The following is a 25,248-nucleotide window of genomic DNA, read 5'->3' on the forward strand; positions in this document are numbered from 1 at the left end:
TATCCTTTGTTTTTTATTCTGATCTTGAGGACCATGTGGTGAGATGTTTATCTGGTGTAAACTTACGATGTTCTGTTAAATGTGTCAATTCGTGTCTTAGGTGTTAAAGTTTCTTACATTTGTGCAATCTTTTATATGATTTTTAAAGAGTTCCACTTGTTGAGTATCGATTCAATTTTTCTGGAGTATATAGATCCTACCCGGTGCAACCTCCAGCAAACAAAGGTTCCTACACTCAAGTGGGATTTTCATATGAAGACGATGGGAAGGATGAACCCCAGCTTTTGGAGAGTGATGTTGATGATGAGGATGATGATGATGAGAAAGACAGTACTAGTGATGACAGTGACAATGAAGGAATGGATTTAATTGCAAAAGAATTTGGAGTGAAAAGATTTAGTTGGCTTGTTTACATGGATAGGAAGGCCAGGGAAGAAGAGAAACGACAAAAAGAAGTTGTTAAAGGTGATCCGTCCATGGTAAGATCATCATATTTATTACAGAGTTTATATTAATAGCCTTGGTTGTTATTGTTAATCTAAGGATGCATTTACCTTCTAAGAAAGTACTGTAAATTTTCAGAGAAAGCTCAGCCGTAAGGAAAGAAGAAAGGCTTCTCAGATGGAAAGAGAAAGAGAAAGGGAAGCTGCCCGCGTGATAGGGAGCCGCAAGTCCCACCATGACCCCTACAGGTACAGTCGGAGACCTCCTTTGTACTGGTGGATTTCTGGAGACTTATATTTTTCAGAGCCACTATGGCTTAATTTGCAGGTTTCTCATGCATATTTAGCCTGTGCTTTTCTACCTCTTCCATGTATCACTTATCATCTTTCTCTTGATTCTGCAGGGAGCCTCGGCGAAGCCCTACCTATGAAGCTTATTCACGTTCTCGGATGTAAGAGTTCTGTCTCTTTCTCTATGCATTATGATCATGTACGGTGCCCTTGTAAGTCACCTTTTCATTGCATTTTACCATTTTTGATAGAGAATTCGTCTTATAGGAGATCAAGATCCAGGTCATGCTCACGTTCGCCTTCATATTCAAGACGTCATGATCGTGGAGCATATTATGACATCGGGCACCAAAGCAGATCAAGGACTTCAAAGATAGAGTACATTACAGAGTTTGGAGGCTCTGGTGACATGGATGATCAGAAGCTGGAAGGAGTCTCTCCACCACGATCTCCTCCATTTCAAGCTGATGTACCTAACCGGTCGGAGCACTCGACCTTTAAGATCTGCACAGATAACTTGGACAATGTTTTCTCTAGTGCAGCTTATTCTGGAGCTGCTCATGGTTACCTAAGACCGAAAATTGTGGGGTTTGGGGTAGATCAGGCATTAGGGGTTAACATGATAGCAGAGAAAACATAGTGGAAGTTGGGAGCTGACTAATGAAGTCCTTATTGGGTGCTTCTGCAGAAGTGCATATATGACGATCTGTTTTCTATATAAATTTGTCTCATCAATTCCAAAGTGACACTAGAGGTATTGGTTTTGTTGAAATTGGCATCATCTAATGCTTCTGCATCTTTGCAGGCCATCAACTGGTCGTATACTTGAGGCCCTGCATAATGATCCTGCATCCTCTGTCTCTCTTGGTCAGGAGAAGAGCACAAAAGTGTTGAAAGCATCATCCGTTAGGTATTTATTATTTGGAGCACATGCCATACTAATACTTCTCATGTACACCATGTCTGCATGACCATGGTCATCCTCCCATTTTATCTAGCCAGGATAGTTGCCAATGCCGAAAACAGGTTTCTTAGAGCACCAAGAGCTCCATCTTTAGGATTTTGTTGCCTATTGTTTAACTTTTGAGATAACATTTATGATTGAAGTAGGCAGTTGAAATAAACAGCTACCGATTTTCGCTTGTTTGTTGCTTCACTTTTGCATGTTTTGACTTCAGCACGTCATCAGCTTTGGCAAAGTTAAGTAAGCCAACTGCTATTGGGGCTTCCGTAAAGCCACAACAGAGTGAGAAAAAGGAAACTCCCCAGGAACGTCTTAAAAGGATAATGAGCAAGCAGCTGAATAAGCAAAGTAAAATCTATATTTTGGACACTGCTTGTTTTCTTTATATAAGTCAGCATCGGATTGGAGAACTGCATTTATTTAAATTTTGTTGGGAAATCTGCATGGATATGGTTATTCCAAAGTTTGGTCTTGTAAATGAAAAGTAGTATCTTGTATTGTTCACAGTTAAAAAGGATACCGTTGTTGAAATGGCTAAGAAGCGTGAACAAGAGCGGCAAAGGCAAGAAAAGCTTGCAGAAACAAATAGAATAAGTCGTTACAGGTGTCGCAGTCGTAGTCGGAGCTACAGCCGCTCTCCTCCAAGGTATGATTTCCTCATTTAGTCATGCAGTTGTTGACTGTGGCATTTCTCTTTCTGTTTTACTGAATATATTTGTGCCATTGATTTATCTGCCATGCAAAGCTTCGAATATCCACAATTCCACATTTCAGATTTTTGATCTTGCATCTTGAAGAAAGAACAAAGATAAACAATTGCTATCTGTACTATAGTTATTCAACACCCAGGTGCATATATGAACTATTATTACCGAATCACTTGAAAACATGTCTCACATGTGTAGAGCCAACTCCACTTGTATTATATGTGTGCTTCGCAGTGCAAGTTTGGAATACAAATCAGTGGAGTCTTGTGCTTGCAGATGGTGTTATCAGAACATAACATGGGAAGGTACTTGCATTCTAGTAAATTTGACGGAAGGGATATAGGCATCTTTTTAGCCAGCATTGCATGTCCATGGTGTTACAAAAGATGGAAATGTGTTGGCAATGGTTGTTTTCTGTAGAGGAATAAATGCTCAAAAGGTTTGGCCGTATTGACTCGTCACTAGAGTAAACTGCATGTTCATAAGTACTAAAGGTAGGACAATGGTATTATATTAATGATACCATTACAAAAAGATCAATGCCATAGCTAATAAGGGTGCCGATCTGGTGGAATTGCATGAATCAGCCTGTTCAGAGTGCTATGGCTGGAAAGCTTAAGGGGTTGTTTGATAAAAATTAGTTGTAACTGGGGCATTGCTGTAACCGGCACTTGAGGACCTTGGAGCGCTAGTTTCCTTGCTAATGACAGAAAATAGAGTACATAGGTGTTGGACCCAGGATTTGCCTCATAATCAAATTGGGGGAATATACTGTAGCAATGTGCTTTCCCTGCTAACAAACACTACTTAAGATTCCAAAAATGATGTGTGGGCTACTTCTGGAAAGACAGGAAACCATAAAGGTGCAAACCCATACTTACCTGTTTCTTCCATAGTTACCTCGGGCAGGAGGCCAGGCGGGGTTGGAAGCAGGAGCAATGGATCGGTACATGCAGGAAGCTCCCTAGGTGGGAGTACATTAGGTACAAATTCTTTTTTTGAATGTGTTAACTTTTCTATTGACTAAAGAGTGCCGTACAAGTTTGCAAAAAATAGGCTTCCCACAGCGCAGGAGCACCATACAAAAATAAGCTTCTCAAAGAATGGGAGCTCTATACAAAAGGAAGGACTTCCTCAAGCTGGAAGGCATATGCAAAAATCACCGAGGGTGAGAGCAAAAGACACTTCAAGGTAGTCCTTCCCACTAAGGTATGTCAGCAAAAGTAAAGGAGAGAGAAACATCAAGGATCAGGCAATGTTGTTGAGTGCTTCTGAGGTCGTCCTCTGTGTTGGATCCTGATGCCCAACGAATGATGTTCTTGGAGTCTACTTCGACCATTAAAATTGGGCTACATTGAGGGGCAAACAGTTTGAGGCCCTTGAGGAGGGCCAAAGCCTCGGCCGAGTAGGAGTCCGTGTGACCAATGTGCTTAGAGAAGGAAGCTAGAGTATGACCCTCATGGTTTCTGAGTTGGCCACCGATGCTGGCAGGACCAGGGTTGCCGAGGGAGCGGCCATCAAAGTTCAGCTTCATCTGCCCTGGTTTAGGGGGTCTCCACAGGGAGTTACGGGGCCAGCTAGTGTAGAGCAAAGCTTGCCAATCTTGGGTGAAGGCAGAGCACTGTACTCCCTTGCAAAATTTGTGGTTGGTCGCCCAAAAGATAACCAAGCATTTGATATTGCTGAACATGGAAGCAAGAGAGGATCTCTCCCCCCCCTAAAAATTTAATTGGTCCTTTTGATCCAAATAACCCAAAGGGTTGATGCTACCGACGCCTTCCACAAAAGGTACTGGCTTTGGGCCAAGGTTGAAGTGACTTGAAGATGAGGGGGATAGATTTGGGGTGACCCATTGCGACCTGAAAAGTTGGAGGAGAGAGCCCCAAATCTCCATTGCGATTGGGCAGTGAATAAAGCGGTGGGAGATTGATTCCTTGTCGGCCATGCACATTGCACATCTGTTGGGCATGGGTAATCCCCTTCTTTGGAGGTGATCTACTGTGAGTGCTCTTTCGGACAAGGCAATCCATTTAAAGGTTTGGATTTTTGGGGGTGCAAACCATGCCTGGGCAGCCATGGAGGTGGGGGATAAGGGGAAGGTGGGTGGTTGAAGGAGCTTTTGATAGAATGAAGATACTGAGAACTCTCCCGAGGGGGAGGGATACCAGATAATGAGGTCAGGGCCATGGTGGGCAAGGAAGGTGTTATGCAGAAGAGAGGAAAGGGTGGTGAAGTACCCAACCTCTTGGTCAGACAAAGGTCTTCAAAACGAAGGGTTCCAGGCCCAAGATAATCCAGAGAGAACCATTTCATTAGTCACGGAGGAGAGGTGATTGTGAACCAGAAGAAATAGGGAGGGGAAGAGGTCTTTGAGGGGTGTATGGCCTATCCAATGGTCCGACCAGAACCTAACTTGATGGCCCTCCCTGGGGTGAAAGCGAATGAAGCTCTTGAAGAGGTTGAGGGAGGAGAGAATGGGCTTCCAAGCCCCCGAGGATCTACTATTGGGCCTGCACTCTGGTATCCAATGGTGAGGGTCGAGATGGTATTTCTGTTGAAAATACCTGTATCTAGAGTTGTTGGGGTTGTGTGGCCAGTCTCCACCACCATTTTCCCTGGAGTGCAAGATTCTTCTCTCTGGTCATGAATGCCAAGACCTTTGAATCTCCTTGGTTGGCAAACCTTCTCCTCGGAGATGAGGTGGATTTTCATGCTACTGGCTTCTCCTGACCAAAGAAAGTTTCGCATGAGTTTCTCGAGGCGATGGAGAACCGCTATATGTATGTGAAAAAGGAGAGAGTAGATTTGATGAGAGTTACCCTGCCAGTTGGCACGAGAAAGTGTCCCTACCACCACGCTAGTCTATCGTTGACCTGATCTATGACATGGGCCCACGATCTTTTCTTTGGCTTTCTTAAATATAGGGGTAGGCCTAGGTAGGTGGTAGACAAAGCTTCAGCCTGGCAACCCCACCTGGTGGCAAAGTGTTGAGTGGTTTGTTGATCTAGGGCTATCCTGATCATCTTGGATTTAGCAAGGTTGACCTTAAACCCGGTAGCAAACTTGAAACATTCAAGAAATAGAAACAAGGAATTTAACTCTTGGTGGCAGGCACCACAAAAGACAAGGGTGTCGTCCTCATACTGTAGGTGGGTAATGACTGGGCCCTAGGCCTGCATTTAAAACCATGCAAAAGACCAACATTAAACATATAAGTAATAGATTGGCTAAACACTCATGCAACTATTGCATTTTACTGGTAGAGTTGCTGACCTGGATTTGAGTAATATTGGTACAAATTTTTAACAATAAAAAATGTTTAGAAAATTTTTTATATATTCGTTTGAGGTGTAGTTTATATAATCTCACAAAATACAATAAAAAAAGAAAAATATATTACAATGAGTTACATGAGATAATCGATAAAAATACAATGAAGCTGATTTTTTATTGATCAAGATCTGTTTTGATTATAATATCACACCTTTATTGCAATTTGAGAGAGAGAGAGAGAGAGAGAGAGAGAGAGAGAGAGAGAGAGAGAGAGAGAGAGAGATTGATGACCTGGTCCTAAAGGTGTGTTTTTTTGTCCTCATTCTACAATGATCTAATCTCTGCTGCCTAAACCTATTCCCTACCTTTTGGGCATGTTAGGTCATAGGCCGTAACAAAATCTAGAATAGTCTCTCCATGTCTATCGATATACATGACTCATGGATCCTCTTTACGGCTGCCACCTGAATAGAGTCATCAAACTAAACTTTGATGGCAGTTTTATGGGGAATCTAAGCTCGCAAGCGCTGTGTCTCTCTAGAATTCACAAAGAGGAGACCTTACATGTTTTGGACCCACTGGCATAGAAAACATTTCATATGCTAAATCTAAAGCTTTGCTTATGCAACTTTTAGATGGAAGTTGGGTTCAAACAATTAATGTTGGAGGGGACACTGACAATGTTAGTTCCTGGGCCAAATATAAGGTTATCAATGGGCTGGGTGTCTCGCCTCGGAACTGTTGTCCCGCCCCTAAAAAATTAGCTCCTTGGCCACATTCAAAATTTGGCCTGAGGGCCGGGCCAGGTTGGGTTGGAACAAGGCCAACATAGGGATGTTCTAGTTCTTCCAAGCCCAGCCCTTTGTTATTAATATTTTTTAATTTTTTCCATTTGGCCCTGCCTTGATAAGACTAGGGCCAGGCCTGGACCAAGGGCTCTTTGGCCCGGTCAGGGACAGGCTGGGCCTGGTCTGGCCATTTGGGGATCAGATTTGTTGTAGGGCTAGGGTTGGTCCGGCCCAGGCCCAGCCCGTTGTTAGCCCTAGCCAAATAGTCCACTCCCTGGCTGTGAAGGGTGGAAAATCTAATTGAGCAATTCTTCTTAGCATGCCATGCCCTCTCGGTGTCTTTGACACACTTGTTGTGAAGCGATTGCAATCACTAACTGCCTAGCAAGAGAAGGGGTAGGTAGATTTGCACTTTTGGTTCTCTGGTGTCAGTCACCATCATCCCCATGAGGACTCCACTTTTATATAGATCAGATCAATCATTCTCTGTATCCAAATTTTCATGGAACAACCCCAGACAGTTCTGTCTCTTTCTTGATACTCAATTGTACATGATCTCATTATTGGTAGTTAAATTAGAAAAAGAGTAAAAACTAAAAATACAACAAGACTTTTGTTTGTATTCTCAAGGCAAAAGTTCAAATTCTCACTTGAACCAGCCCTTTTAGCTGCTTAGCCCATCCATGCCTTCAACCCTCTTTTTTTCCCTTGCTCTCTCTTTTTTTTTTTTTGCCTTTGTTTATTGTAAAACTTCTCTGGTAGCTGACAACCCACAGCTTGAAATTTGATAATCTTCATGCTAGTTTAGTGATGAGGTCTTTCAAGTTTTTATTCTAGGCTGGTGAGAAAGGAGATTAGTACGAGCTTGTCTTTAAGCTTTTATATTTGAACTATGCTTAAAAGTTCGGTTAATTGTGCTAACATTTTAGACAAATCTCTATTAATGTATCCTTTTGTGTGTATAATTTGAACTTTTATTGTTCATAAGATTTTGGCAATGTCCTCTGGTTGGTTCTCGTTTCCAAAAGGATTGTGGAACGCTTTCAAGCCATATTTTGGATGATTATGTAGATATACCTAAGTTTAGGTTTGCTTGGCGAATTTCATAAGCTTTTGAGGAACTATATACACATAGTCAGAGAGTTCATATATGCATGTGTAGCTATGCTTTTTTTGTCAAGATAATGTGGTGAAAAGATATTGTTCGAAGTGGAATGGAATTCTCAAACTTGGAGAATGCTTTTGCACCGCGCTATTGATTTTCACTAGGCTTCATGCATAAATAAACATAAGCAAGGTTGTTATTCTCTAGATAAACTTGGAAGGCTTAGAAGCTTAAATTACCCTACAAGAGTGCATTGAGTCAGTTATAGAATGCTTATGCATCAGACCAATGGTTGAATGACTTGGTTATACACCACGTGAAGCACTAGAAGGATCCGAGGGTAAAGAATGGAAGAGTGTACTGACACATTGGTGATCCTCCCAAAATGTGCCTTTGTAGAATATTGGAAAAGAAAATGATCCGAGCAACCTGATAAGACAAAACAATGGGAAACACATTCAAATTTCTTTACTGAGTTTGAACATGGGTTTGGGAAGTGTTCCAAGTGCTACTCAAGGGACACTTGTTAATTACCCAAAAAAGAGACACTTGTTTCATTTACATCCAGCTCATTTTGGCAAGCAGGAACATCCTTGATCACTCACTCCAAGTTACAGGAAATTTACTCAGAATAAACTGTTGAGCCTTTGTGGCCTCACCCTTTATTCAACCCTATCTCAAATAATGCGGTTTGGAAGAGATTAGAATGTTTTTTGGGGTAACTGCTCTGTAAACTCCATCGCGTGAGGCATTGTCCTGACAGTCCTCAAATCTTTTGAAATTCATGGAGATCTTCATTTGAGGTTATGTTCATCCTTGAACCAACCTTATCCCTCAAAACCTTTCTTAATTCAAAGGGATGGTTGAATTTCTAATCAATCGCTGTAAAAACCTTAACCACCGGTGGTCCATCTTGCTAAGATTGTGTTTCAATCAAATCTTTATCTTGCATGATTTCCCAAATTCTTGGGGCTTATCTTCGCAGCTTTTATCGGTCTAATTCAACCAACCGCAATAGAGTATGACAATTCAAGTTTCTCACCTTTTCATAACCATGGTGAAAAGTTTTCTTGGAGGAACATAGGCATCCATCAATAATTCACCATTCGCCGCGTAAGTTTTGATTTTCACTGAGTACACCGTGAGTATCGTATAACCCATCTTACCGCGATGAAAACTTTTCCATGCGTCACGGCTACAGTGTACTTTGATGAAAACCTTCAAGTATTAGAAACCACGCCCAAACAATCGGGTTTTCTGGTTGTTCTGAATGGTTTAATAGAAAGAATTTGCAAAATAGATATAAGTTTTGATTTTCACTAAGTACACCGTGAGTGTCATATAACCCATCTTACTGCGATGAAAACTCTTCCATGTGTCACGGCTACAGTGCACCGTGATGAAAACCTTCAGGTGTTAGAAAACACGCCCAAACAATCGGGTTTTCTGGTTGTTCTGAATGGTCTAATAGAAAGAATTTGCAAAATAGATATAAGTTTTGATTTTCACTAAGTACACCGCGAGTATCATATAACCCATCTTACTGCGATGAAAACTCTTCCATGTGTCACAGCTACAGTGCACCGTGATGAAAACCTTCAGGTGTTAGAAAACGCGCCCAAACAATCAGGTTTTCTGATTGTTCTGAATGGTCTAATAGAAAGAATTTGCAAAATAGATGCCATTCAGTTAAAAATAGGCTGCAGTGTTTATGTTTTGGGCTTTTGATGCTGAGTGGGAGTGTTTCTTTTTGCATTGATACCTGGCCTCATGTGCTGCTTTTCCATATCTGCCTGACTGTAGGCTTGTCTAGATGTTATCCTCATTTCAGACTTCTGTGTTTTTTGTTTCCTGGTTAATTTATGGGCCAATACTCTCACTCATGTTTTCTTATTCCCATCCGAGATGAGGGAACAACAAAAACTATTGCATGCTTAGTTTTGCTACCATGTTCGTGGGCACAGTGGTGAAAACATGTGTGAAATGGTGGCACTCTTTATTATTGGTCAGCTTAGGGGTATCTTGATAGTCTGATCAATTTTTGAATTTGATTTCCTGATCTTGATTAGTCTATAGGCATTGGTTTGTCACTTATTTTTTGTGCTTCTGTTCCCTAATTTTTCATTTAGAATCGAAGTTTGTCTGGTATATGTCAGCTTGAAATTTAAACCAATGTTGCAAGTGGTAACTTAGTCATTGATGGGTATCAGACATCGCTGTAGTAGAAGCAGTGGTCAAAGCCATAGCAGGAGCCCTAGAAGATACTATTCTCGTTCTCGATCACCCAGGTAATCACGGTGGGGTACCTATTTCACCTCAATCTCTCTCTCTCTCTCTCTCTCTCTCTCTCTCTCTCTCTAAATTATAAGTGTGCTATGCAGGGTAAGAAGTCGCTCCAGATACTGAGACGATGGCAGTTTAAATTATAAATGTGCTATTGCAGGGTGAGAAGTCGGTCCAGATACTGAGGTGCTGCCGGTTAGAAATAGGAAGTACCTGTTCTGTAGAATGTATCCTTCATCTTGTGTTTACTTTTCTCGAATGATATATCCTTATGTGCTTTTACATATCACATGTTACGGTTGTAAATTTTCATGGGACGACATGGTTAAAAGTGTAAAAGGAGCATTTATTACATTCAAAGGGCCACGACTATTGTAGATTTTTCTGGGGCCACTTCATGTACCAACAACGATTGCTGGATAAATTGGATATAGAATTTTGCAAATTTTATAATACCAGTGAAAACTGGTGAAATTCAAAACGAAATGAGCGATAATCCATCTTTGGACCTTATGGTGTGGGGTGTGTGGTTTTGGCGTGGAGGAATGTGAAGCCTTGGTGCCACTCTCACCCTGGTGCCCGCGTTCCTCTAATGGGGAAAAATCAAAACATCCTTAACATGCGAATTGAGAAAACCGTGTAAAAGTGAAGCTCTAAGTTGAAACACAACCTGAAGCTATAAAAACGAACTGGACCGTTTGGATCCATGGAAATAAATTACTGCAGGTAATCTGTTACTATTGAAATTTATTTCGAGAAAAGTATTTCTTATGAAATAGATTTTGGCCGTTTGGATGTTACATGGATGCGTAACATTCAAATTTTTTTTTTTTAAAAATTTCATTAGATATTTTTATTATATTATTCATTATAACGTTTTTTTTATATTAAATTTGAGATAGTTTCTTTTTTTAAAATTTTAAGATATTTTCTTTTTAAAACTTAAAATTTGAAAAAGTTTCTCTCACTAAAAATGTTTACATATTTTCTTAACTTAAAATTTGAAATAGTTTCTCTATAAATATTTTAAGTACTTTCTTTCTCTAAAATTTGATATAGTTTGTTCAATATACTTTTCTTTCTAAAATTTAAAATATGAGAGTTCCTCTATTTAAAAATTTTGAGCTTCTCTTAAAATTTTAAGATGCTCTATCTATAAAACTTAAAATTTAATGTTGTCTCTCTCTAAAATTTTTCAAATATTTTACTTAATACTTAGATTTTGTAATAGTTTCTTTCTTTAAAATTTTTGGTATAGTTTCTCTTTTTTAAATTTTTAAGATATTTTCTCTCTAAAATTTTTCAAGTACTTTATCTCTCTAGAACTTAAAATTTAAGATAGTTTCTATTGATGTAGTTTTTTTCTTTAAAAATTTTGAGATATTTTCTCTCTAAAAATTTTCAAATACATGTTGCCTTTAAAAACTTAAATTTTGAGATATGTTTTCTCTTTAAAATTTTAAGATATTTTCTCTCTAAACTTTAAAATTTGAGAATTTTTTTTTCTAAAATTTTTGAGATAGTTTTTCATTTTAAAATTTTTTAGTGCTTTCTCTCTCTAAAACCTAAAATTTGATACAATTTCTCTTTGAGAATTTTCAGGTACTTTCTCTTTATAAAACTTAAAATTTGAGATAGTTTCTCTCTAAAAATTTAATATAGTTTTTCTTTAAAAATTTTCAATTACTTTCTCTTAAAACTTAAAATTTGAGATAAATTTTCTTTCTAAATTTTTGAGATTGTTTCTCTCTCTAAAACCTTTTTAGATGTTTTTTTATCTAAAATTTGATGTAGTTTCTCTCTCTAAAATTTTAAGATTTTCTTTTTAAAATTTAAAATTTGAAATAGTATCCCTCTCTAAAAATTTTGAGATAATTTTTCTCCAAAAAATTTCAACAGTTTCTTTCTCTAAAATTAAAAATAGTTTCTCTCTAAAAATTTTAAGATACTTTCTCCTTTTAAAACATAAAATTTGAAATAGTATCCCTCTCTAATTCGTGGGGGTGTTTTTGTGGAATTAATTATATTTTATAAATTAGATGTCTCGAGGAAATCTAGTTGGAAATATACATATTTCTTTATTTTTGGGTTGAAATGAAAAAAACAACTATGGGCGGAAATATATTTAAGTCTCAAAATTTCGATCCAAACGTCCAACATTTCCATTGAAATACGTTTCTAGAAATGGATTTCCAAGTATCGAAACAGCCCCTAAAGGTGTAGATATCTCATTCTAACTCTTTAATGACGGAATGGTCCGTTGTCAAAATATCGGCTATTTGGACCGATATGTTTGGTCCAGGCATGCCCAATGCGGTATTATCTGAATGCGATTGATGTATAGTAAGAAATCAAAATTCCAAGATTGGCTCTATGGCCTTCTCCCGATCCATGTTGACAGGTGATTTAAAACCCGGCGGTCCAGATCAGAAATCACTAATCTGAGAGTTGATGATGACTGACTTGGTCCCCCTCTTAGTTGGGATGATTTTGTTCGAGTGGTAATTCCTCTCTCTCTAGCAAGGCCAGTAACCAAACTTGGTCCATCTCTCTCTCTCTCTCTGTTTGATCTAATGATTCCTCTCTTTCTCTCTCTAAATGGGTGTTTGGTCTCTCTTTCCCTGTTTCTCTCTATTGAAAGCAGAATTGAATAAACTTTGGTCCACCTAATAGTTCCTCTCTCTGTCTCTCTCTCTAGGAAATCACACCATGGGCCGTATATAAGTACAGGTTAAGGAAAATCTTTGAGAGCACTCGGCTCTATAATGGATATCTCTTTGCACACAGGTCCGTTTAGCGATGGCGTCTTTGAGGAAGGGGATGAAGGTTGTTTCATGCTTGTTTGTAAGCTGGCGGTGATTAGCAATGGTTGGCAGAGACTGGCCTTCAGTTAGGATATTGTCTTTTGAATGGGAAGATCTGAAAATCAAAAAGGATTTCTTTGCCACTGGTTCATTCTCACCTCCATCTCAGACTTATTTGGTCTCTCTGATTGGGCCAAGAGAAGTTGAAACCTTTCGTAGTCTCTTGAGGTTAAAATTATAGGTGACAACAAAGTTGTGTTTAAACTCCAGTCTAGGGAGGAGATCCACATAGCACTTTGGAACCGATTCTGTAGGTTATGTGGGAGCCTCCTATCGTTAGATTTATGAAAACCTTCGGATCATAGTTCTTTTATTCAGAGGAAGTCCTTTTGGATTGGCCTTACTGGTATTCCGTTGCATGCCTAGAATTTGGTCATTGTTAAAAAAATTGCTAATGCGGTGGCATCTTATGTGGATATAGACTGGGACTCCTTTTTGGGTACGGTATGCAAGGTGGTTTGGGTTAAGGTCTCCCTTGTTGATGCTTCTCTGCTACCTAAGAAAGTTTGCCTTTCTGTAGGTGACGACTCGTTCAAGGTGGGCATAGTGAAAGATGGTGGTTCCTGAGGGACACCTGGTCAATCTGCTTCACGATCTCTGATACAGTACCAAGGGAGAAGGAAAAATGAGTTGCCGGAATCTGGGAGATCACTGAGGATTTCCTCGCCAGAAAAATTTGTTCCTTGTAAACGGTCCTGGCATAAGTTACACAAATTTGACTTAAAAAAGAATGTAACACTGCTTCTAAAAAATGGGCCGCGGTGGGTCGGTTTCCAGAACATACAGAGGGATTTTCGTATGGGCTTGATAATGGTCAATTTGTGAAGGCTTCTAAAATTGACTTTTCTAAGATTGCTTTGGATAGAGAGTGTAACAAGGATATTCTTCATTCTCCTTTGGATGTGGATCTTTCTTGTCGGCTTGTGGATGGACTAGCAGTTGGGGTGAATGATCTTGAGGGTCCACCACGGTTTTTTGAACCAAGTATAAGCATTCTCCCCAAGAGGGCGGCGGAGGAAAGGAGATTGATTTGCATGGGAGAGGCAAGTCTTCCTTCATGTTAGCCTTCTTTGGGAAGGTACTTAATCGTGTACAAGTGACATTTTCCTCGCCCAAATTTATAGATAAAGGTGCCCACGTTCTTGTTCCCAAGGAAGGCCTTCAACCTTCGGCAAAGGCTCTGGTTCTCCTCATTCTCCATTTCAAACCAGTTGGTCAAGCTTGGTGCATCATCCTCATTGTTTGTATCCTCTATTCTAAGAAGATGCACCCGTTGTTGTTCCACCTTGCCGCTGCCAAGAAAAGTAGGAATCGATTCGACTCTCCTCTCGTTGATCCCCTAGCCATATCGGTGATCGAGTCAGATGAGGAAGGTGCGATGGTAGAACAAGCTGTTGTTGAGCCTGTTTTAGGGGAGGAGTTGGACTCATGCTCATTTGAGGAGACCGATTCTACTCATCTCCAGATGGTGGTTTCTCCTGAGGCTACCATGGTCATTACCGGTGCAATTGAACATCCTTTATCAGTCTTAGGGCCCAAAGATGATGCGCCAATGGTGGGGAAGGTGATGATTGAGATGGGCATGGATGATGCCCCACTCGCAACCGTGATAGATGCTATAAGGAAAAATCGCAAAGCCATGGCTAAGGTTGGGATGAATACTGAAAGTCTCTTTGTTGTTCCGGGGCAAGAATCTAAGGCTGATAAAGCTATTGCGGCTATTGATGATTCTGGAGTGGTTGTTGAAAACACTCCAAGCGGCAACCCGAAGAATGCTGAGAAGAAGAAGAAAGTATTCCACCGGGGGGCCCGTTCTTCTGCTAGACTGGAAGCGTGTGGAGTACCTAAAGGTGGCTACTTGGTTGCAGCTGTTATCGTTGATCCTGAGGTGGCTGATGTCGACTCAGAATCTTCTTCTTCGTCATCCTCGTCGGATGGAGAGGCGCTCGAATCTAGGATGCTTGAGGAAGCCTATTTCGGTGGTGGTCTTTTTGGATCAGGTTCTTCTTCCTCTTCTTATCATTTTTGATGAATTTTCTCTCTTGGAATGTGAATGGTTTGGGAGACCCCAGAAGAAAACATGAGGTTTTGGTTTTATTGTCTAAGTATAGACTGGTGCTTTTGGCTTTACAAGAAACAAAACTTCCTAGCCCTACGCTTGCGTGGGTGAGGGAAGTTTGGGGTCATAGGGAAATTTCTTTTGCTGGTATTGATGCAGTGGGTAGTTCGGGAGGCCTATGGGTCCTTTGAGATCCTATGGTTCTCTCTTCTTTTGAAACAATTATCCGAGATAATTTCCTTTTGCTGGGTTTTAGGGGTAATCAGTTGAATTTTTCATAGGGTTTTATGAATGTCTATGGGCCAAATGCTTCTTCCTTGAAAGATGGTTTTCTTTCTGATATGAACTCTATTTTACAGTCTGTTCCATATCCTGTTGTTATTAGGGGGATTTTAATCTCATTAGGAGGCCTAATGAATGTTTAGCAGGCCACTCCGCAAATCTTTTTATGTGGAAGCTTAACAATTTTATTGAAGCAAATGCTTTTTTGGACTTACCTATTGTTGGTGCTAAGTTTACTTGGTCCAATAATAGGGTAAGTAATCTTGCTATGTCCAAGTTGGACAGATTTCTTGTGTCTACTGATTGGCTTGAAGTTTTCCCACTGGCCTCTGTGAAAGCTGTGGTGCGGCTTTCCTCAGACCATATTACCATTCTTCTCAATATAGGTAGTCTAAGGGGAGGGCCTAAGCCATTTCGGTTGGAGGCGGGGTGGTTAGAAGAAAAAGAGGCAGTGGAAATCATTAAAAGAACATAGCTGAACACGGTAGTGGTTGGTCAGATGGATTTCCAAATCCATAAAAAGCTACTGTGTGTTAAACAAAAATTGATAGATTGGAAAAAAGTTAACGAGGTCGACATTAAGGCAAAGATTGATGTCGTCATTGAGGATATTGAAGGCTTGGAGTCTGACCTTCAAAACAGTGGAGAATGACTAGAGGCCTTGATTATTGATCGAAGTATGAAGTTGAAAGAGCTTAAGGAGCTATGCAGGACTGGAGAAATTTATTAGAAGCAGAGGTCTAGGAATAAATGGTTAAAAGAAGGTGACCTAAATACCAAATATTTTCACGTTATTGCCTCCTTTAGAAGAAGGCAGAATGATGTTTCAGGTTTGACGATCCCTAGAGTCAATGTTGAGAATCCTATGGCCATGGAAGAGGGAGTTGTACAACATTTTAAGAAAGTATTTTCTAGGGAGGTCTTCTTGAGCCCCAAGTTTCCCAATGTGCCCTTTAAGTCTCTACAAGGGGATCAGGCCTGCCACCTAGAGAGACCTGTTTGTATGGAGGAATTAAAAAATGCTGTGTTTGCTTTGGCTAGGGATAAGGCACCGGGTCCAGATGGTTTCCCAATGCTGTTTTTTCATTAGTTTTGGGATATTATGAATGAAGATTTACTTGCCTTTGTGAGGGAGTTTTTCATTAGAAGTCAGATCTTTAAAGGTATAAACTCCACCTTTTTGGCTTTAATTACCAAAAAATCAAATATCAGTAAGCTATTTAATATCAGACCCATTAGCCTGCTTACGAGTGCCTATAAAATTATTGCCAAAATTATTGCTAAGAGACTAAAAGAAGTTCTTCCATTCCTCATTTCGAAGTCTCAATCAGCTTTCATCAGGGATAGGCAGATAACAGATAGTGTCCTGGTTACGCATGAATGAATTCACTCTCGTATTCTCTACAAAATGGAAGCCGTAATACTGAAATTGGACATGGAGAAGGCTTATGATAGGGTGGAGTGGGGGGTGCTACTAGAGATTATGAATCTTATGGGTTTTGGTGATAGATGGAGAAGCTAGATATATGGATGCCTTTTTTCTGCGCATTTTTTCATTCTGTTCGAAGGGAGTCTTATTGGTTTTTTCAATGCCTCTAAGGGATTTTGTCAAGGATATCCGCTATCACATTTTCTTTATACTATTTATGGATAATGTTTTAGTCTCATGCTCCGTAATATTGAGAGGAGTGGAGCCTTCAAAGGATTCCATATTGCTAACTCGGATATCACTGTGTCTCATCTTCAATATGCGGATGATACGCTAGTGTTTTGTGATGCTAAAACTGAGCAATTAGAGAATATTATCAGATTCTTTGAAATTTGTGAAGTGGTTATGGGGATTAAAGTAAACTTTCACAAGTCTTCTCTGTTGACTATTAACTGTGGGGAAATGGTGGCTGAAAACCTTGCAAGAGTGGCGGGTTGTAAGGTGGGCACTTTTCCTACTTTCTATTTGGGCCTATCAATTTCGGACTCTAAATTCGCTATTGTTGTGTGGGATAAGGAAATTGAAAGAATACATGTAAAGCTAGATTTGTAGAAGCAGAAGTATTTATCTTTTGGTGGTAGGGTCACTCTGCTTCAATTCTGCCTAGCTAACTTACTTATATACCATATGTCTTCGATCCAAAATCCTTCATCGGTAGGGAGAAGAATAGAGAAAATGATGAAAGCTTTCCTTTGGAGAACAAGAGAAGAGCATAGAAAATTCCATTTAATCATATGGGATAGGGTGTGCACTCCAAAACGTGAGGGTGGCCTTGGGATACGAAATATAAGGAAACTTAATGAGGCCCTATTGTGTAAATGGTGGTGGAGAAATATCTATTTTAAAGAACACCTTTGGTACAAGGTGCTGCTTTCTAAATATGGGATGGACAACCACAACTTATGGCTCGGTGGAGGTAGATGAAAGGATATATCTTTCACTTGGAAGGCCATTTATAATTGTAGGCCTAGGGTCTCTAGGTATTTTAAATGGAATGTTGGCAACGACAGACATGTACTGTTTTGACATCATAAGTGGATTGGAATGTTCCCTTTAAAGGTTGCTTTCCCTGACCTGTTTCTTGTAGTTTCTGAACCAGACTTGCTTGTGGGTGATATGGGAGAGAGAAGAGGTGAGAGGTTCTCTTGGAACATCAATCTTAGATATAGAAGGTTGAATAATGCTATTTTCTCCCAGTGGTGCGCGTTGATGGAACTATTGGAATCAGTTTATATCTCACTAGATGCTGAAGATGTAGTGGTATAGGAGATGGAATGTGATGGTATTTTCTCTGTGAAGTCTTGCTACAAGCTGTTCTTCCATGATCGCAATCGGTGGTCCTTTCCAGAAATTGTTCATATACGGAGGTGGCCTATTGCCCATAAAGTTCAGCTATTCATCTGGTTAGCGGCACAACATAAGATTTTCACTATAGATAACCTTATCAAGCGGGGTAAAATTTTACCTAACGTTTGCTTACTTTGCAAACAAGACGATGAATGTATTGCACATTTGTTGATGCATTGCCCTTTCTCTTCTCGAATCTGGCACTGGCTCTTTAGCTTGGTTGGTGTGTAAATGGTAATGCAGCAGAAGGTTTCTGAGATGTTCACGCAATCCTCTGACATTTTTTTCTAAGATTGGGAGAGTAGTTTGGAAGATTGTAGTTGGTATGCTATTGTAGGAAATATGGAAAGAAAGGAACAGAAGGACCTTTGAAGGTATGGGTTTACCATATCAAAAGGTTATTCTGATAATTCAGCATTCAATTTGGTCATGTCTTTCCATGACTAAGGAGGGATGGGGAATTACGAACGTGGATGTCATGACCAATCTTTCCAGTATTTTCTGACTTAGGGTTAGAAAGTCACGGCCCAAAGCTTTATGGTGTGCTCCTCCTTTTGGATGTCTTAAGATTAATTTTGATGGTAGCTCGATGGGTAACCCATGTCTTGCAGGTATTATTCGTGATTGTTTCGAGAACACTATTCTCTCCTATGCAGGACCTATCGATAGGGCAACAAATCTTGTTGAAGTGAGTGCCATACTCAAAGTGTACTTATTTTTAAGCACCGTAACTTGGGAATTACTTGCATTGTTGAAGGAGATTCTTTGAACGTAATAAAATAGTGCAGGAAAGAGCTGTCAATTCCTTGGGAACTCCAATCTCTATGGCTACAAGTCTTGAATATTTCAGCTTCTTTACACATTTCTTTTTCCCATGTTTTTGGGGAGGTTAATGGGATTGCTGATGCTTTGGCTAAAGGGGGTATTGGCCTAGAATCTCTTATTGTCTCTTTTGATGTAATCTCATTTTAGAATATCAATACAGTTCTGAACATTGGTCAAAATAAAAAAACCAAGGTGATTTGGATCGGCTGGGTTGCCTAGCTTTTACACATTCCTCTTTCCCTTTATATATATATATATATATATATATATATATATATATATATATATATATATATATATATATATATATATATATATATATGGGAAAAGATGGGATTAGCCCATTATCTCATATGAACATATGAGCCCAACGGCCCAGATTGAATCTGGGCCGATCTGACGATCACGAATGTCTGATAGTGCTTAAATTTTTTCTTATTTTCTACAAATCTAAATCACTTGAAATTTTAGGTGTGTGTTTTTCTCATCAAAACGCACCTAATAAAAATATTAAAAAAACTAAAATAAAATGACCAAAATAACCCCGATACTTTTTGGGGGTATTTTAATCAATTTAGTTCATGTAAAATATTTTTTTGATATTTTTTAAAGATTCACCTATTTTTGATGAACACACACCTAAAATTTCAAGTGATTTAGATTTATAGACAAAAAAAAATTAAAATTCAAATACTACCGAATATCTGTGATCGTCAGATTGGTCCATAATCAATCTGCGACGTTGGGCTCATATATTCATATGAGCTAGTGGGCTAATCCCATCTTTATATATATATATATATATATATATATATATATATAGTTGGTTCACCTGGTTTATCTGGGTTTTAAAAAACTAATAGTGATTGAACTCAACTTTAGATCAGTAGGACAGTAAGCAACTTTAGGTAAATGATTGACTAAATATAGGCATCTACATATAAAGGCAAGTGAGGCTGTAGGATATGCCCTTTTGTAGAAGATATAAAAGGGGCAAGTATTGAGCGTCCAAAAGGTCAGAGCAAACAAAAAAGAAACGAAAGGTCTAAGCATATCAAGAGAGGGAGATTTAGGGCACGTTTAATAGTTGACGGTTTGAGATTCTAAAAGTTGGAAGTTCAAATTTATTGTAACATTTTCTTGATTGATAATATGAAGTGTTATAAAAAACTACCTTTAGGAAGTTATGGGTTCTCAAAATATGAGAATTTGTAGCTTCTATGCCCCACATAAGTGTGCTTACCCTATATTTTAGGAAGTTATATTTTAGGAAGTTTGCTTCTTGCAGTTTTTGTTTTTTTTTGTTTTTTACAATCGTCCATAATTTTATTACTAATCAAAGATTACAACACTCTCAAACTAAGAGTTCATCTGAAATAACCAATGTTTGTAGAGATCCACCTCTTTTTGCCAATACATCAACCACCACATTTCCTTCCCTATATAGATACGTCTTAATGAAACAGAGAGCTCCTGTGCGTTCTCCATACTTCCAACCGAACTGATCTGAATCTCCACGGAGGTCTAGAAACTGAATTGCACCAGTTAATTACATTTAATGAATTCCCTTCAACCTCACATGGTAAGATAATACCTCTTTCCTTTATGATTTTAAGCCATTGCAGTATTGTTAATAATTCATCTTCATTTGGCAGTCTTATCTCCACACAGCCTTGCAAAACAAAACACAGTTTCTCCACGATAATCTCTCACAATTCCCCCAATACCGGCTGGTCTTGGATTCCCGATAGATCTCCCATCACAATTCAATTTGATGCTACCCAACACTAGTGCATCCCATCTTCCTCTAGGCCGGTCCTTAATGACACTCTGTTTCATAATGTTAATCACATTCACCTCCATATCCATTTTAGAAACTCCAAATCCTTCTTTGGTTACCAAAAACCAGCTCCATAATGTGTGTTGGATGCTTCTTTGAATCATTTCACAATCCATTGAAACACCTTCAAAGACTCTTCTATTTCTTTCAAATCATATCTTTGCTGCCCTACCAATTTGAAAGATCAATTCCCCCACCTTAGTCAGCCCTTCACAAGAGAGTTGCTCAATGCCATCCACATGACTATTGTATCAAACGCATTATACCTAATTTCCTAAAAAACCAACACCAGATTTAGGTATATGGGCAATGTAAAAACAGGTGGTTACCACTCTCTTCCTCGTTTTTGCAAAGCATACAAATATTAGTTAAGATTTTACCCCTCGTCACAAGCTTATCCACAATCAATAACTTTCCTTGAAATAAATTCCAAAGAAATTTTTTTACTTTTTGTGGTATATGCCACGATCACACCTTACTTAATGAATATCTATTCCATCATATCCGGTCATGGAATAGAAGGCTATAAGAAGACCTCACAGTAAAACTTCCGTCACTTTTCATTTCTCATGCTAATTCATCCTGGTATCCTTGAAAAAGCTTCACATTTTCTAACAGATTAAGTAGATAAGTCGATTGTCTTATAAAATCATCACCGACTCTATTGTAAATACAATTGACTTCCCACATAGCCCTTTTTCTGTTAAACATTTCACTGACCTTAGCCAAAGGACTAGTTGTAGCATTAAAGATAAGAGGATAAACCCATTTCAATGGGCAATCATCTGTCAGAAAGAAGCCCTCAATCCATCTCCAACCACCCAACTCGAATACCTGATCATAAAACCCCTATTACGTAGAATACCTTTCTAAACCCCCGACTGATTTCTAGAGCTACCACTCCCACTTATCCATGAATCTGTTCTATCCTGACCATTCTTAGCTTTCACTACATATTTTCATAATGTTTCCACATTATTCATAGACCTCCACCACCACTTTGCCAATAGCGCTCGATTTTCAAATTTAATTTGAATACCCAAACCCCCTTCAGATACAGGAGTACAAATTCTCTCTTAGTTCACCAAATGATATTTCTTCCCAAACACCCTTGATCCCCACAGAAACCTCCTCATCAGCCTCTCAATATTCTTACTGACTGACGCTGGCATTTCAAGGAGCGACATTTGAAAAACAAGCATATTCAATAATGATGACTTTATCAAAGTCGATCTCCCTCCCAATGATAAATTTTTTATTTCCATAAGTCCAGCTTCGTGTGTATCCTTTCCACAACTGGAACTTGCACCGATTTTGGCATCCTCTTATCAGATAATGGTAAACTCAAGTATCTAATAGGAAACACATTTGTCTTGCACCCTAAAAATCTGTCAAAGATGATACTAATTCTCCCTCACAAGCCACTCCTATGATATAAGTTCTTTTTTTTTTTGATTTTTTTTTCAAAATTTACCTTCAGATCCAGCCCCACTTTACAATACAAGAGCATCCTCCTTATATTCAAAATTTGATCCTCTGAGGCATCACAAAAAGAGCAAGGTATCTATGCATTGCAAATGCGTTATCTGTTGCGGAACTTTAAATTCATTAAATCACCCTCTATTCACAACATTGGTAATACACCTACTAAAGGCTTCTCCCATTAATGTAAACGAAAAAGGAGATAAAGGATATCCCTGCCTCAAACCCCCGGATGCCTTAAAAAAACCTTTCGGGCTACCTTTAACTAAGATTGAGATGTGTATAGCAAGTCATCCATTTATCCACCAACACTACTTTTCCCTAAAACTCATACATCTCAAAACTTCTAATAAAACATCCCAATCAACCCCAATCATAAGCCTTTTCCAAATCCAATTTTAAAAGGACACCATGCTCACCTCTCAAACTTGTCAAATGAGTACACTCTTGTGCTATTAGAACCCCATCTGTGATTGTTGGGTTTATGTGGCATTTAAAAGCCTTATGAATTCTTGTAAAATGAAATGATATAGTGGAACATGAACTCAGTGGGAGTGTGGTCCCTCGTGGACCATACTAACCAAATGATGTTTGTTGATACCGTACTGTGCTTGATGATCTAGGCTAGCTAATTCCATGTTACCTAGGCATAAAGAACAAACTGAGGGTTCTAATGAGTTAGCCCTTGATGATGTCAGAAAATATGCCCGGATGCGTGAGCCGAGGGACTATGTGACCCTTGTACCATGTACCATCACATGGCATGCATATCGATAGATCGTTCAGAAAAGCCAGAAATCCATCTTTTAGGGTGAAGTGTATGTATGTGCGAGAGATACCCCTCTGCACCATAGGAGTCGCATCAGGTCTAGGTGACGTTGACTCGTCTATAGGGGAGAACCTGAAATCCACAGACTGGGATTGCGACGCCTTGGCTTATCGGCCAGACTTTAGTGACCCGCTAATGAGCCCCTGCTTGAACTGTGGGTCATGGAAAATACTGGGTATGTCTGATAAAGCAAGTATGGTCTGTAGTCCACAGTTGAAGGTGGAGTGCCCCATGATTGTTGATTTAATTCCTAAACCATATGGATCCTTTTCTCATCAAATTAATTTAATTGTTTTATTTTACGATAGAAATTATTTTAGAATTATTATTTGAATTTTTATGAACCACTGGATATTTTATTTATAATTTTTGAATTTATAAAATAAAGATATTGATTTTACTATGGTTTAAATATTCAAATAATATTCTAAAATCCTTTTATTAATTTTAAATATGTAAAAATATCATGGAGGCCCATTGTGAATATGGGCCCACCATATTTCTAGAAGGTGGGGCCCATGAGTGCCTCCCTTGGGTGGCACGCCCCACTCTTTATTCTCTTTTCTATTTTTTAGTGATATGGCATGTGGTCATATGGTTGGAAGATATTGACAAAATATTGACTTGATATGTTTTTGAAAGATTTTGTGGAAAGATTGAGTAGACTTGTGCTATTTTATGGTATACATAATATTTTGATTAGATTTAATTTATTTAATTTCTATTGATGGGAAAATGGTTTAGAAAAGGGGGAGAAGGGTTCATGCACCTTCGATAATGTTGATGGCCCATCTATGGAATGTATGACTCAAATCTCTCACCCCATAAGTTATCCAAGATCAATGGTTCATATTCAATTTCACAAGAAGAGGCAAGCCAAGAAAAACCCTAAGAAACCTGAATTTTGTTCAAAGCTTATAAAAAGAGATTGTCTCTACTAAAAAATCTCTATACCCTATCTCTTGTACCTAATTCCCATCTTTCTCTCTCATATTCCACAAAGGAGCACGTCCCACTTAGAATTTTTCTCTCTCTTTAGAAAAGTTTCTCTCTCTCATGAAAGCCAAAGAAAGGCGGCACGTTCCACTCTCCCATCCTTGAGATCTTTCTCTTTCTCACATAGTAAAAAGGTGCTAAGGGTTTAGGCTATGAGGTTCTTCTCTCTCCCATCTCTCAACTATAGATTTGTGGCTAAGGGTTTTAGGGTGTAGCAAAAAGAGAATCCATCTCTATCAAACTAGGTTGCTAAGGGAGTTCAACTGGGATTTGAGTTTGTGATCAAAAGGTTCATATTCTATTGGTGTGGCTTAGCCTAAACTTGGTTTCCATGTTGAGATTAAAGGTTGATCATTGATCCCACGGCATCGGATGGTTGTGACTTGGTGTGGGGTGTAATAAGCCCGGTTGAGGTAATCTCCGGCACTCTTTACTTTTATTACTTGCAATCTTATCTTTATATTCTCAAGCATAGTGCACAATTATTTCAATGGCATCAAGTTTTAAGATATTGGTTTTACTGTTATGTTGATTTTATTTTAAGGCATGTGTTATTGTAATAAGACCACTTGTAAGTGATCTTTTGTTAAAACTAAAGGGGTGAAAAAATAAAAAAATTATATGATTCCTCAGTAAAAGATCACATAGGTCTTTCTTTTAGTGATAATACGATCGTTAATAAAAGCTTTATGCGAAAATTGAATCACTTTATTCAGATCTCCTTTCAGCCTCTCTGCCAAAATATTTGCAATGATTTTGTATAGACTAGTTAACAAACTTATGGGATGGATATCACCCATCCCTTCCATTTCACTCTTCTTAGGTATCACGGCGAGGTAAGTCGTATTAATGGCTTCGCTGAGTTGTCCCCTACCGAAAAATTCATTAACCATCATCATCAGGTCCATCTTCATGGTCATCCAAATTTTTTGGAAAAACCTCATTGGAAATCTACCAAGCCCCTGTGCCTTGTCATCTAGCAATGCAAAAACTTCCCTCCTCACCTCCTCATATGTCTCCCATCCTTCCACATAATTTGTTCTTGGATCGACAACATTTGAAAATTAAGACCACGAAGGATCAGAGTGAAGGGTAATTCCTTAGAAAATGCTTGATGAAAATAGCTCACAAATTTCTTCTCCCAACCCCCTCTATCGTTTTTCGCTATCCCTTCGAACCTAATCTCGATATGCCATTCTGTCTCATTCTAGAATTAACAATGGCATAAAAATATTTAGTGTTTTGATCACCTTCTTTAAACCATCTCACCTTGGATCAATGCCTCCAGTAAATCTCTTCTGCTCTTAAAACCTCGTGTAATGAACTTAAGAGTCCTACTTTCTCCCCTTTAATTTTAGCCGTCAAAGTTGCACCACTTTGA

General features: G+C 38.9%; 2 protein-coding genes across 6 annotated transcripts in view; both read left to right on the top strand.

Annotated features, from left to right (window-relative positions):
• The window catches only part of LOC18428703 (CLK4-associating serine/arginine-rich protein), a 28,135-nt gene extending 17,836 nt beyond the window's left edge, over positions 1-10,299 (top strand). The window contains exons 5-13 of one of the 4 annotated variants that reach the window (XR_016053514.1): positions 194-479; positions 583-692; positions 848-895; positions 1,002-1,214; positions 1,540-1,644; positions 1,913-2,046; positions 2,206-2,344; positions 9,701-9,859; positions 9,953-10,299. Coding sequence is in view for 2 of the 4 variants with exons in the window: in XM_006838002.4 (XP_006838065.2) it covers positions 194-479; positions 583-692; positions 848-895; positions 1,002-1,214; positions 1,540-1,644; positions 1,913-2,046; positions 2,206-2,344; positions 9,782-9,859; positions 9,953-9,977 (1,138 nt within the window). In the remaining 2 variants the exon portion in view is untranslated. Of the gene's footprint in view, positions 1-193; positions 480-582; positions 693-847; positions 896-1,001; positions 1,215-1,539; positions 1,645-1,912; positions 2,047-2,205; positions 2,345-9,700; positions 9,869-9,952 lie in introns of all 4 variants that reach the window. The other 3 variants (XM_011623024.3, XM_006838002.4, XR_016053515.1) reach the window with 3 other exon arrangements.
• A 1,871-nt stretch (positions 10,300-12,170) lies between these two features.
• The window catches only part of LOC148782415 (uncharacterized), a 50,416-nt gene continuing 37,338 nt past the window's right edge, over positions 12,171-25,248 (top strand). The window contains exons 1-2 of one of the 2 annotated variants that reach the window (XM_088864002.1): positions 12,229-12,355; positions 12,553-15,144. In XM_088864002.1, the coding sequence (XP_088720128.1) occupies positions 13,776-14,747 (972 nt within the window). In that variant the 5' untranslated portion in view covers positions 12,229-12,355; positions 12,553-13,775 and the 3' untranslated portion in view covers positions 14,748-15,144. Of the gene's footprint in view, positions 15,145-25,248 lie in introns of those variants that run through there. The other variant, XM_088864003.1, reaches the window with a different exon arrangement.

This window comes from Amborella trichopoda, chromosome 4 (assembly GCF_054954075.1).
Source record: "Amborella trichopoda isolate Santa Cruz 75 chromosome 4, AtrichopodaSantaCruz75HAP2 v2.0, whole genome shotgun sequence".
Taxonomy (NCBI): domain Eukaryota; kingdom Viridiplantae; phylum Streptophyta; class Magnoliopsida; order Amborellales; family Amborellaceae; genus Amborella; species Amborella trichopoda.